General features: G+C 38.3%; 1 protein-coding gene across 1 annotated transcript in view; it reads right to left on the bottom strand.

Moving 5' to 3' along the window:
• Positions 1-14,583, bottom strand: part of PIGN (phosphatidylinositol glycan anchor biosynthesis class N) — a 107,394-nt gene that overhangs the window by 15,785 nt on the left and 77,026 nt on the right. Inside the window, exons 27-28 of the mRNA XM_065889663.1 lie at positions 11,567-11,609; positions 8,980-9,032 (exon numbers count right to left, since the gene is read on the bottom strand). Of these exons, the coding sequence (XP_065745735.1) occupies positions 8,980-9,032; positions 11,567-11,609 (96 nt within the window). The remainder of the gene's footprint in view (positions 1-8,979; positions 9,033-11,566; positions 11,610-14,583) is intronic.

Here is a 14,583-nt window from a genome sequence, read left to right as displayed (position 1 = left end):
GAGTTTTATAGTGTCCGGTCTTACATTTAGGTCTCTAATCCATTTTGAGTTTATTTTTGTGTATGGTGTTAGGGAGCGTTCTAATTTCGTTCTTAAACATGTAGCTCTCCAGTTATCCCAGCACCACTTATTGAAGAGGCTGTCTATTCTCCATTGTATAGTCTTGCCTCCTTTGTTATAGATTAGTTGACCATAGGTGTGTGGGTTTATCTCTGGGCTTTCTATCTTGTCCCATTGATCTATGTTTCTGTTTTTGTGACAGTACCATATTGTCTTGATTACTGTAGCTTTGTAGTATAGTCTGAAGTCAGGGAGTCTGATTCCTCCAGCTCCTTTTTTTTCCCTCAAGACTGCTCTGGCTATTCGGGGTCTTTTGTATCTCCATACAAATTTTAAGATTTTTTGTTCTAGTTCCATAAAAACTGCCTTTGGTAATTTGATAGGGATTGCATTGAATCTGTAGATTGCTTTGGGTAGTAGAGTCATTTTCACAGTATTGATTCTTCAAATCCAAGAACATGGTATATCTCACCATCTGTTGGTATCATCTTTAATTTCTTTCATCAGTGTCTTATAGTTTTCTGCATACAGGCCTTTTGTCTCCCTAGGTAGATTTATTCCTAGGTATTTTATTCTTTTCATTGCAATGTAAATGGGAGTGTTTCCTTAATTTCTCTTTCACATTTTTCATCATTAGTGTATAGGAATGCAAGAGATTTCTGTGCATTAATTTTGTATCCTGCAACTTTACCAAATTCATTGATTAGCTCTAGTAGTTTTCTGGTGGCATCTTTAGGATTCTCCATGTATAGTATCATGTCATCTGCAAACAGTGACACTTTTACTTCTTCTTTTCCAATTTGTATTCCTTTTATTTCTTCTTCTTCTCTGATTGCCATGGCTAGGACTTCCAAAACTATGTTGAATAATAGTGGTGAGAGTAGACATCCTTGTCTTGCTCCTGATCTTAGAGGAAATGCTTTCAGTTTTTCAGCACTGAGAGTGATGTTTGCTGTGGGTTTGTCGTATATGGCCTTTATTATGTTGAGGTAGGTTCCCTCTATGCCCACTTTCTGGAGAGTTTTTATCATAAATGGGTGTTGAATTTTGCCAAAACCTTTTTCTGCATCTATTGAGATGATCATATGGTTTTTCTTCTTCAATTTGTTAATATGGTGTATCACATTGATTGATTTGCGTATATTGAAGAATCCTTGCATCCCTGGGATTAATCCCACTTGATCATGGTTTATGATCCTTTTAATGTGTTGTTGGATTCTGTTTGCTAGTATTTTGTTGAGGATTTTTGCATCTATATTCATCAATGATATTGGTCTGTAATTTTCTTTTTTTGTAGTACCTTTGTCTGGTTTTGGTATCAGGGTGATGGTGGCCTCATAGAGTGAGTTTGGGAGTGTTCCTTCCTCCGCAATTTTTTGGAAGAGTTTGAGAAGGATGGGTGTTAGCTCTTGTCTAAATGTTTGATAGAATTCACCTGTGAAGCCATCTGGTCCTGGACTTTTGTTTTTGAAAGATTTTTAATCACAGTTTCAATTTCATTACTTGTGATTGGTCTGTTCATATTTTCTATTTCTTCCTGGTTCAGTCTTGGAAGGTATACCTTTCTAAAAATTTGTCCATTTCTTCCAGGTTGTCCATTTTATTGTCATAGAGTTGCCTGTAGTAGTCTCTTAGGATGCTTTGTATTTCTGTGATGTCTGTTGTAACTACTCCTTTTTCATTTCTAATTTTATTGATTTGAGTCCTCTCCCTCTTTTTCTTGATGAGTCTGGCTAATGGTTTATCAATTTTGTTTATCTTCTCAAAGAACCAGCTTTTAGTTTTATTGATCTTTGCTACTGTTTTCTTTGTTTCTATTTATTTCTGCTCTGATCTTTATGATTTCTTTCCTTCTGCTAACTTTGGGTTTTCTTTGTTCTTCTTTCTCTAATTGCTTTAGGTGTAAGGTTAGATTGTTTATTTGAGATTTTTCTTGATTCTTGAGGTAGGCTTGTATAGCTATAAACTTCCCTCTTAGAACTGCTTTTGCTGCATCCCATTGGTTTTGGATCGTCATGTTTTCATTGTCATTTGTCTCTAGGTGTTTTTTGATTTCCTCTTTGATTTCTTCAGTGATCTCTTGGTTATTTAGTAACATATTGTTTAGCCTCCATGTGTTTGTATTTTTTTACGTATTTTCCCCTGTAATTCATTTCTAATCTCATAAATTGTGGTCAGAAAAGATGCTTGATATGATTTCAATTTTCTTAAATTTACCAAGGCTTGATTTGTGACCCAAGATGTGATCTATCCTGGAGAATGTTCCGTGCACACTTGAGAAGAAAGTGTAATCTGCTGTTTTTGGATGGAATGTCCTATAAATATCAATTAAATCTATCTGGTTTATTGTGTCATTTAAAGCTTGTGTTTCCTTATTTATTTTCATTTTGGATGATCTGTCCATTGGTGTAAGTGAGGTGTTAAAGTCCCCCACTATTATTGTGTTACTGTCTATTTCCTCTTTTATAGCTGTTAGCAGTTGCTTTATGTATTGAGGTGCTCCTATGTTGGATGCATATATATTTATAATTGTTATATCTTCTTCTTGGATTGATCCCTTGATCATTATGTAGCGTCCCTCCTTGTCTCTTGTAATATTCTTTATTTTAAAGTCTATTTTATCTGATATGAGTATTGCTACTCCAGCTTTCTTTTGATTTCCATTTGCATGGAATATCTTTTTCCATCCTCTCACTTTCAGTCTGTATGTGTCTCTAGGTCTGAAGTGGGTCTCTTGTAGACAGCATATGTATGGGTCTTGTTTTTGTATCCATTCAGCAAGCCTGTGTCTTTTGGTTGGAGCATTTAATCCATTCACGTTTAAGGTAATTATTGATATGTATGTTCCTATGACCACTTTCTTAATTGTTCTGGGTTTGTTTTTGTAGGTTCTTTTCTTCTCTTGTGTCTCCCACTTAGAGAAGTTCCTTTAGCATTTGTTGTAGAGCTGGTTTGGTGGTGCTGAATTCTCTTAGCTTCTGCTTGTCTCTAAAGGTTTTAATTTCTCCATCAAATCTGAATGAGATCCTTGCCGGGTAGAGTAATCTTGGTTGTAGGTTCCTCTCTTTCATCACTTTAAGTATATCATGCCACGCCCTTCTGGCTTGTAGAGTTTCTGCTGAGAAATCAGCTGTTAACCTTATGGGAGTTCCCTTGTATGTTATTTGTCGTTCTTCCCTTGCTGCTTTCAATAATTTTTCTTTGTCTTTAATTTTTGCCAATTTGATTACTATGTGTCTCGGCGTGTTTCTCCTTGGGTTTATCCTGTATGGGACTCGCTGTGCTTCCTGGACTTTGGTGGCTATTTCCTTTTCCATGATAGGGAAGTTTTTGACTATAATCTCTTCAAGTATTTCCTCTGGTCCTTTCTCTCTCTCTTCTCCTTCTGGGACCCCTATAATGCGAATGCTGTTGGGTTTAATGTTGTCCCAGAGGTCTCTTAGGCTGTCATTTCTTTTCATTCTTTTTTCTTTATTCTGTTCTGCAGCAGTGAATTCCACCATTCTGTTTTCCAGGTCACTTATCCATTCTTCTGCCTCAGTTATTGTGCTATTGATTCCTTCTAGTGTAGTTTTCATTTCAGTTACTGTATTGTTCATCTCTGTTTGTCTTTAATTCTTCTAGGTCTTTGTTAAACATTTCTTGCGTCTTCTCAATCTTTGCCTCCATTCTTTTTCCGAGGTCCTGGATCATCTTCATTATCATTATTCTGAATTCTTTTTCTGGAAGGCTGCCTATCTCCACTTCATTTAGTTGTTTTTCTGGGGTTTTATCTTGTTCCTTCATCTGGTACATAGCCCTCTGCCTTTTCATGTTGTCTATCTTTCTGTGAATGTGGTTTTTGTTCCACAGGGTGCAGGAATGTAGTTCTTCTTGCTTCTTCTGTCTGCCCTCTGGTGTATAAGGCTATCTAAGAGGGTTGTGCAAGTTTCCTGATGGGAGGGACTGGTGGTGGGTAGAGCTGACTTTTGCTCTGGTGGGCCGAGCTCAGTAAAACTTTAATCCACTTGACTGCTCATGGCTGGGGCTGGGTTCCCTCCCTGTTGGTTGTTTGGCCTGAGGCAGCCCAACACTGGAGCCTACCTGGGCTCTTTGGTGGGGCTAATGACAGACTCTGGGAGGGCTCATGCCAGGGAGCACTTCCCAGAACTTCTGCTGCCAGTGTCCTTGTCCCCACAGTGAGCCACAGCCACCCCCCACCTCTGCAGGAGACCCTCAAACACTAGCAGGTAGGTCTGGTTCAGTCTCCCCTGGGTTCACTGCTCCTTCCCCTGGGTCCCGATGTGCACACTATTTTGTGTGTGCCCTCCAAGAGTGGAGTCTCTGTTTCCCCCAGTCCTGTCAAAGTCCCACAATCAAATCCCGCTAGCCTTCAAAGTCTGTTTCTCTAGGAATTCCTCCTCCCGTTGCTGGACCCCCAGGTTAGGAAGCCTGATGTGGGGCTCAGAACCTTCACTCCAGTGGGTTGACTTTTGTGGTATAAGTGTTCTCCAGTCTGTGAGTCACCCACCCAGCAGTTATGGGATTTGATTTTACTGTGATTGCGCCCCTCCTACCATCTCATTGTTGCTTCTCCTTTGTCTTTAGATGTGGAGTATCTTTTTTTGGTGAGTTCCAGTGTCTTCCTGTTGATGATTGTCCAGAAGCTAGTTGTGATTCCGGTGCTCTCACAGAGAGAGTGAGAGCACGTCCTTCTACTCTGCCATCTTGGTTCAGGGCTTCCCTTTAACTTTTATCTGAGTCATACACACAGCGTTAAAAAAGCAAAATAAGGGAGAAAGGCTTACAATGAAAAGTAATACCCCTCATTCTTTCTTACCCACTTCTCAAGCAACCACTCTAACTGCTTCCCTTTTTAGACCTTCTGGTGGTTACCTCCTTGATATGAATTAGTATCTTTACATTGCTGTTTATTGATGCTGTTTATTGATTTACATTGCATCAATTTAAAACATCATTTATTAAGTCTCTGCTAGGCAAGAGGAGGATTTGGCTGACTTATACTATACCCTACTCATGTCAATTTTAGATAGTTATTTTAGTTCTTTCCTTATGAATCAACTTTGAAGTATAATTTATATATAAGAAAATGAAACCATTTTAAGTATCTGGTTAAATGAGTATTGTCAAATGATTCACCCATGTAACCATCATCACAGTCAAGACGTAGAACACTTCCATCATTCCAAAAGTTTCCACATGCCCATTTATAGGCATGCTTACCCTAATTCCCAGGCCCAGACAACAATTGATCAGCTTTCTGTGACTATAGATTAATTCTGTCTGTTCTAGAATTTTACATAAATGATATAATACAATATGTACTCTTAATGCACCTGGTTTCTTTTACTCATTAAAAAAATTTTAAGATTCCTCTATGTAGTTGGGTTCATCAGTTGTTCATTTTTTTATTAATAAGTAGTTTTCCATTTTATGGATATAGCATAATTTGTTTATCCATTCAAGTGCTGATAAACATCTGGGTTGTTTCCAGATTTTGGTTATTATTAATAAAGCTACTATGAAAATTCCTGTACAAGTCTTCTGTGTACATATTTTTTCCTTCTCTTGGGTAGGTATCTAGGAATAGAATTGCTATTCTATTCAGAATAGCAATCAGAGGGTAGTGTTAAGTTTTTAAGAAAGTCTTGGTTTCCTCTAGGTCTAACTCACATATAGGATAGTTGCCAGTAAGTTGTGGGTATGTAATAAAAATTGCTATGTCATGTTTCAGGATTAGCAAGAGGGGTGCCTGCCTCTGCCCTTTGGGCTGGGGTGGAAGGAAGCTATGAATGCTAGAGTGGAGGACAGTTTTTCTATGAGGTAGAAGCACATGTGTCACAGCAGTGAAATTCTTCACATCTCCTCAGCCTCTTTCCAGGTGTCCTCTGGTTTTTCCCTGGGAGTAAAATGCAGAAAGTAGTACTTCCTGCGTGGGGATGAAGGAAGGAGGAAAGAGGCCATGGAGAGCCCACTGGTACCATCACTGGATTGAGAGACATGCAGTTAATCCCCTTCCTCACTCCTGAGCTCCATATTACTGTCCGAATGAGCCTGGAGCCTGTGGGCTTTTCTGTTCCTTTGGCAGCATTCGCTGATAGATTCTGGGCTGCTTCTTCCTCTCTTGGATTATCCATCTTCTAGGAATTTGTTGAACTTGCGTTTGCTGATGGTCATTTTTCTATTCTCTTCACTTTTGCTGGGTTTGTTATTTTATTGAAGACTTGGTAGAGAGGAGAAAAATGATTATCTTTGGTCTGTGGTCCTCACCCAGAAATCAATGGATTTGATTCAGTGCAGACGTCTAATATTAAATCTTACCCCGAACCATCCCTGGCCAAGCTCATCAATGACCCACTGTTTAATCCAATGCATGTCTTTATGTCTTCTCCTACTTACTCTCTCTGTAACATCTCAATAACCTCCCTCCTTCCTGAATGTTCTTTTGATTTCCACCACACTACTCTCACCTGGTTTCCTCCTGCCTTTCTGGCCACTTCTTTCAGCCTCATTGCCACACCTCCTGTTCTCTACCCATAAATATAAGTGGTTCCTTAAGGTGCCATTAGATCTTTGCCTTTATTTATGCTATACATTCTCCCTCGATCTTGTGACCCAATGCGCTCTTCTAAATACTACTCTTGCAGTGTCTAAACAGTCCTTCTCCTGACAAGCCTTCCCTTACCCTGCAAGGCTGAGGTAGGTACTCTGACTAAAGTCCCCACAGCACCCAAGAGACTATTCTAGAAATTCTCACACTGCACCATATTGTCTGCTCATGAGTCTGTTTCCTCCTCCAACCTTAAGCTCCCTGAGAGCCTGAGAATGTGCTTTTCATCCCCAGAAATTCATCTGGTGCATAGCGGGTTATCAATAAATATTTGCCCTGTTGAATTGAGATCATGGATATTTAAAAATGGTTTGTGTTTTATGCATGATATTACTGGTAATAACAGTGAAATTCGTACTTTGAAGAAAAAAATTTGCCAAGTAAAGATAAACCTCAAGCGAATCAGAGAAAATCAAATCCTTAATTTGTGTAATATAAATTAATGATGCTGTGCAGAAATTAATGATGCACATTTTCATGTGAGAATTATATCCTCTTCATTCCTTCATATCTCTTTAGAGCCAAAACCAATATAAATTTCTCCCATCAAAAAGTCTCAAACCCATGTTATAGCGGCATTATTCACAATAGCCAAAAGGGGGAAACAACTCAAGTGTCCACTGATGGATGAATGGGTAAACAAAATGTGGTCTGTACACAATGGAACATTATACAGCCTTCAAAAGGAAGGAAATTCTGACACATGCTATAACATGGATAAACCTTGAATATATTATGCTAAGTGAAATAATTCAGTCACAAAAGGGCAAATACTGTACAATTTAATTTATGTGAGCTATCCTAGAGTAGTCAAATACATAGAAACAGAAATTATAATGTTGGTTGCCAGGGCTGGTGGAGATGGGGAATGAGTTTTTTGCAAGATGAAAACCATTATGGAGATGGAATGATAATGATAGTTGTACAACAATGTGAATGTCCTTAATGCCACTGAATTCTACACTTGAAAAGGGTTAAGATGGTAAATTTTATATTATGTATACTTTGCTATAATTAAGAATAAAATAAAAAGTCTCATATGTAATAATGCTATATTTTGTCAGGATATTTTCCAAACAAAATTCTGACATGTTTAAAATGAAAATAAATTAATCAAATTATGCAGATAATAAGGAGAGGTATCTCAAATACAAGAAACATTATGAAGGATAAAAACATAATAATAGTTCCCATTTATTGGAGCTTATTTGATGCCAGGCACTGTGCTAAACGCTTTAGATGGATTAATTCATTCAAAACGACAAGAGACAGAGAGAGATTAGAGACGTTAAGTCACTTGCTGTCAGTCTTACAGCTAAAAAGTGGCAGAAATAGATCAATCCCAGGAGCTCTGGCTTAAAGCCCATACGATGACCTACTACCTGCCTGGACACTTTGGGATCAGAGGGCTGGTGAGAAGGACACATTAAAACTTTCCCTAAGCTTCAAATTTAAGAGACTAATGAAAACAAAATTAACGACCTATGGAGTACCCTCTTTGTGCCTAGCACACAAGGAATGAAAGAGAGTCAAATCAGCTGACTATCAAGGGAGACAGACCTCTATATAAATAACAAGGCGGTACAAGCCTCAGCTGCCTAAGAGGTAGGAACAGAGGAGAGGACTTGTAATCGAGTACCTCACCCAAACCTACACAATTCCTGGCTGAACAAATACTGACTAAAGGAAATAAAATTAGTCTATAAAAATGTATTCTATCTCTGAATGCATTTGAAAACAAAAAGGCAAAAGGATCAACCTTGCTTTCTTCCCCTCAAAGAGAAGAAATTTAACAGATTATGGCAATCATTGACGTTCAAATCACAATAAACAGGAAACTGACATTTTGTTCAGATTATACTTTAAATAACAATGTTATAGGTATCACATGTTAACATGTTCCCATATTGAAGATTCTAGGAGGCATATGATGATTACATGAAATGTAAACTGCCACAGAAAATTCACACTGCAACTTGAATAGCTTCATTGTTCTTGAGTGAGATTGAGAGATTATGAGAACACAGACACTGGAGTGATCTATCCCAGATTCAAGCAGTTTTCCTTGTACCTTCCTGCTGTTCTGCATTTCTTTCAGACTTGACATCTGTCCCCACATCATCCCAAGGAAACACCTGATAATGTGTTAATGCCAAGAACTGGAGGGACGTGTCTCACCTCCAGAGGTTTAAAATAATTGCTACTTGCTATGCTTACTTCAAAAATCAAATTGAAATCTTCTATACTAAGATACCAAGTTACTATTTTTCACTGCACTCTGAAGAATTCTATGTGAATATATACTATACCTTGTTCCAATATCAAGCCAGCTGCCATAATCTTTAATCAAGAAGAAAAAATGCTGTAAAATAAAACAAAATATGGCTTCATTAAAAACAAAGGCTATATAGATTCAGCCTAAAAGCAACTTTGTTTTAGGATTATGTCCTTCAGATTTCTGACCCCTCAGAACCACTATCTGACTGGAATCAGTAAGAATTCGCCCTTTATTGAAATTTTTGCTTGGACTAAAATGAGCAATAGCTTAAAAGCCACAAACAGCATTGCCATTCAATCATATAAGCACAAAAGTGACATCTTGAATAACTAGAAGAAAACCCAGCCAACTTTCATAAAAGACACTAAGTATCGATAATACCAAAGACTGCAGTGAAAGGACGCCATATCATCTATTCATCAGCAAACGTTTACTGATCGCCTACTATGTGCTAATCGTTGTGTTAGGTCCTGGAGATAAACTCTCTTTCAGGAGATTTATAATCTAGTGACTGATTCAGTCAATTTATCAGGCACGTGTGTGTGTGTGTGTGTGTGTGTGTGTGTGTGTGTGTGTGTGTGTGATGAGTGTTATGACTGGAAATACAGGCAAGTACAGGAGCACAAAGAAAGGGGTACACACCCCAGCTGGGGTAATAAGGGAAGGTTATCCCAATAAAAAGTCTAAAAATCTAAGTGACAAGTAAGAGTCAGAGGAAAGAGGAGGTTGGAGAGATCTGGGGAGAAGTTTGTTTCTGACAGAGGGAGTAACACTTATAAACATCAAGAGTCCAGGTAGAGCTTGGCAGGTCCAAGGTGAGGCTGGGGTAGAGGAAACAAGGAGGGAGAGGAGAGATACAATGCCAGTCAGGTAAGCAGAACTTAGACCACACATGGCTCTCTAAGTTAAACTCAGCAGTCTGATTCTTCATATAAAATTAATCAGAGAATTTAAATTCTCTTCTGTTAACATGTCTTTGTCTATTTGCCACTTTGTGAGCAAAACTGAAAGCTAATTTGTTCTAACATTATGTGTGGTCAATTTCAGAAATATATCCAGTTCAATACAACATAAAAATGTTCTCATCTGAATCAAGTGACTAGGAATCTGATTTGGGAATTTACCCTAACAGTTGTGTCTCAGCACTTCCAGCATAAGATGTGTAGTGAAGAATTAACCCTATCTAAAGAGAGGTCTGGCCTTTACCTTCAGCTACTAGGAGGCGATTACTAGGTCCTGCCTGATAGGAGTGTTTTGCCTGCGGGACCTCAGCCACTGGACAGTCTAATAATGTGATTTATGTTCAGGGCTTTGGGCCGTGTGTTATCAGTTCTACCTCTAGAAGGACTGGAGATTAAAGGTTAGCCATGGGAACAATATACAATTGGGCTCCAATAAAAAGCCTGGACATCGAGGTTCTGGTGAGCCTGGCTGGCAGTACTCCATGTGCACTGTCACGCATCGCTGCCGGTAGAGCACGGCTGTCCCAGCTTCACAGCGAGAGTATGGCCAGACCTCCACATCTGGACCCCTTCTGGACTCTGCCCTCTGCGTTTCTTCCCTTGGCTGAGTTTAATCTGTCTCCTTTCCCTATAATAAGCCACACTTGTGGATATAACAGTCTTCAGTGAATTCTGTGAGTCCATCTAGTGAATTATCAAACCTTAGGGTAGTTTGGGGAACCCTCCTGAACTTGCAGGTGTAAAATGGGTTCATTTTGTTAATACATTACATACTAGAGGCCCACCTACCTGTTCCGCACTAGAACTCATTATTAGAGCTAGCATCTTGATAACATCATCCCACTCTGTTCCCTCTTTCGTTCCTTCCCTTCCTCCTCCCCTCTTTTTTCCTTTCTTTTTCAATCTGACAAAATGGTTAAAAATCAGCATTTCAAGTAGGAAAATGGTATATTACCTAAACCTAAAGTTAGCTTTTTCTGTTAACTTCCTATGGAAGTTTCATTTCAAATACAATGTACCATTGAAGACTATGTATAAAGTGACAGATTCTAATAAATCAAGTTAGAAGATTTCTGACACTCTAAGAAGAGCACTCTTACCACATTATAGGTCATATAAAAAGAAAGTAATTTATGTGTAAATTATGCCAGCACTTATAACTCAGTATGTAAAGAGTTCATGTACAGAAATGCATTCATATTTCACTTGATTAAATCAACTCATTGGGGGACTTCCCTGGTGGCACAGTGGTTGAGAATCTGCCTGCCAATGCAGGGGACACGGGTTCGAGCCCTGGTCCAGGAAGATCCCACATGCCACAGAGCAACTAAGCCCGTGCGCCACAACTACTGAGCCTGAGCTCTAGAGCCCACAAGTCACAACTACTGAGCCTGCGTGCCACAACTACTGAAGCTCGCACACCTAGAGCCCGTGCTCCACAACAAAAGAAGCCACTGCAATGAGAAGCCCGCGCACCGCAACAAAGTGTAGCCCCCGCTCACTGCAACTAGAGAAAGCCTGCGCACAGCAATGAAGACCCAATGCAGCCAAACGTACATAAATAAATTAATTTATATATATATATATATATAAAAAAATCAACTCATTGTTTAGCTTGTCAATCTTATTTATATTGAATATCCAGTAATGCCTTACCAAAGCCATGATGTCTGATATGTTGATAACTATGAGAAAAAGACTGGAAAAAAATAAAGAAAAAACACATGTAATACTGCAGACACATTTTAAAAGCACATTAAAATCAAAATGAAAATAATCAAATAATCTAACATTCTGTTATTAGTATTTCTGCTTCTGAAAATACTACATTTGACAAAGGCTCTTTTCACATTATCATGGACTACTGTCCCACAGTGATGGGCTAGACTTCAAAAATGTTATTTAACACTTTGAATATTTATTTCAATGGTATGAAAGGGACATGATAGAGAACAAACGTATGGACACCAAGGGGCGACAGTGGCAGGGGGGTGGGGGTGGTGTGATGAACTGGGAGATTGGGATTGACATATATACACTGATGTGTATAAAATTGATGACTAATAAGAACCTGCTGTGTAAAAAATAAAATTTAAAAAAGAAAGGGACATGAATTATGATTTTTTTAAATTAAAGTTTTTATTTTAGATTATTATGGATTCACATGCAACTGCAAGAAATGATATAGAGGGAACCCATGTACCCTCTGCCCAGTTTCCCCCACTGGTAACATCTTACAAAGCTATAGCACAATATCACAACCAGGATACTGACATTGATTCTATCAAGATACAGAATGTTTCCATAATCACAAGGATCCTTCATGATACTCTTTTATAGCTACATCTATCCTCCTCTTGCTTACTCTCTGTCTAATCCCCAGTCCCTGGAAACCACTAATCTGTTCTCTGTTTGTATAATTTTGTTATTTCAGGAGTGTTGTACAAGTGGAATCATTTGAATCACATATAACATTTTGGGATTGCCTTTTTCACTCAGCACAATTCTCTTGAGATTCATCTAAGGTTCTGTGTGTATCAATAGTTTGCTCCTTTTTATTGCCATTATACCACAGTTTGTTTAACCATTCAAGCACCAAAGGACATCAGGGTGGTTTCCAGTTTATGGCGATTACAAATAAGCTGCTATAAACATTTGTGTACAGTTTTTGTGCAAACACAAGTTTTCATTTCTCTAGGAAAAACAGCCGAGTGCAGTTACTGGATTATGTTGTTTGCGCAGTTTCATGTGAAACTGGATAACTCTTTTCAGAGTAGTTGTACTATTTTACATTTCCACCAGCAATTTCTTTGCATCCTCTGCAGCATTTGGTGATGTCACTATTTTTAATTTTTTGCTTCTTCATCATTATTTTGTCAGTTATAGATTTTACTCTGGGTGGTTTTACCTTTTTACAGTGTTATTTGTTGTTGTTTCTACCAAGTCTAATTTTTCCTGGGTCAAATTTTAGTGCTCTATGGAACCAAAAGGGGGACGTTCTTAAGTCAGTCTTGTGTATAAAAGAAATGTCACAATGTGTAGTAGTAGCCATTTCCAGTTTTATTTTGTGCTGATAACTTCTACCACTAATTTAGCACATAGGTTTTCAGTTTCTATTGTATGACAGCCACTGTTCTTGTTGCTGGTAAAACATTGGTGAACAGAGCCTACCATCTACTCAGGGAGACAAATAATAAATAGAATGTTTGTAATAACAATAAAATGTCATGTGGTGTTAAATGTCAGGAAGAAAAGTCAATTGATCGGGGGAGACCTCTATGAGGAGAAGACATTTAAGTAGAGACCTGTGTGAACAGAGTGAACCATGAAACTATATGAGTAAAGAGCACTGCAGGTAGAGAGAGTGTGGAACGTACAAAGGGCATGAGGTGAAAACGTGCATGGTGTATTTGAAGAACACCAAGAGGGTCAGCTTTAAGAGTGTGCTAGCACAAGAGTTGTGGGAAATAAGGTTGGAGAGATAGATATGCAGGGGCCAGATCACATGGGGCCATTTAGGCCATAATTAGGACTTTAGAATTTTTTCTAGTTGTGACAAGAAGCCATTGGAAAGTTTTAAAGGCTCCTCTGTCTGTTGTATGGATAATAACTGTAGGAGGACAGGAGTAAAAGCAGGGAGATCAGCTAAGAGGCCCCTGAAGATGACTGATGATAGTGGGTTCGTGGAGGTGACTGAAAATGTGAATAGAAAGAAGAGACGATAACAGTGACATGTAGCGAGTGGATTTGGCAATGAGGGATGGATGGATTTGGGCTTGTGCGACGGATTAGAAAAAGAAAACAGGATGAGCAGCTAGAGTTCAACAGGAAGAAAGGGAATTGCTGGGTTCAATGTACGACATGTTAAGTTTGAGGGGTCAGTGTTATATTGGGGGGAACGTCAGTGACTTGTAAAGGTTTAAAGGTCAAAAGAGAAGACATTTATAAAGCCACAACTTTGTCATCTTTGCCTCAGTTCTCTCCCTTTGTATTTAGTTTTTCATTGTAGAAAAACTAAATACTAAACAAACTAAATACTAAACGAACAAAACTAAAACTCTCCCTTTGTATTTAGTTTTTCATCGTACTAGTCTCAGGTTAAAATTACTACACACACACACACACACACACACAAATACACGCACACATATACACACACATTTTGATGAGCCTTCTACTTCTCATCCCACATATCCCCTGCTCTTCTTAAACTTTAATTAAAAGCCCTTCTAAAAACTTGCATCTGTTAACAGAGATGTGAGAAAGTACATGTCACTTACTAGTTTTTTTTTTAATTGCATCTAAGTATCTTCTATGTGGTATTGACAAGGTATAAATGCTTTTAATGCTAAATTCATGTAAATATCCTGCAAAAATATACTAAATTAGTCTAGAAATGAGATTTCTACTATTTTTAAATAGTGCAAGAAAACCTTCTTCTTCTTATTATTATGGCAAATACATAATAATACGCTACACTTGGTTCTAGCTTAAATCCATCAAGAAGAACATGCAAATTCATGCTAATATTAGTTATTTCTTTCAGCATTGAATATTCCAGTTTGATTCAAGAATAACAAAACTGCTAAGAAGCTACACATTTATCTCGTGTCTTTCAGAGAGGCTGATCAGTCCTGTGCCGATGACACAATTTCATTGCGTCCAAAAAGCAA

This window comes from Phocoena phocoena, chromosome 13 (assembly GCF_963924675.1).
Source record: "Phocoena phocoena chromosome 13, mPhoPho1.1, whole genome shotgun sequence".
NCBI lineage: Eukaryota > Metazoa > Chordata > Mammalia > Artiodactyla > Phocoenidae > Phocoena > Phocoena phocoena.
This window is presented reverse-complemented; position numbering and strand designations above follow the sequence as displayed.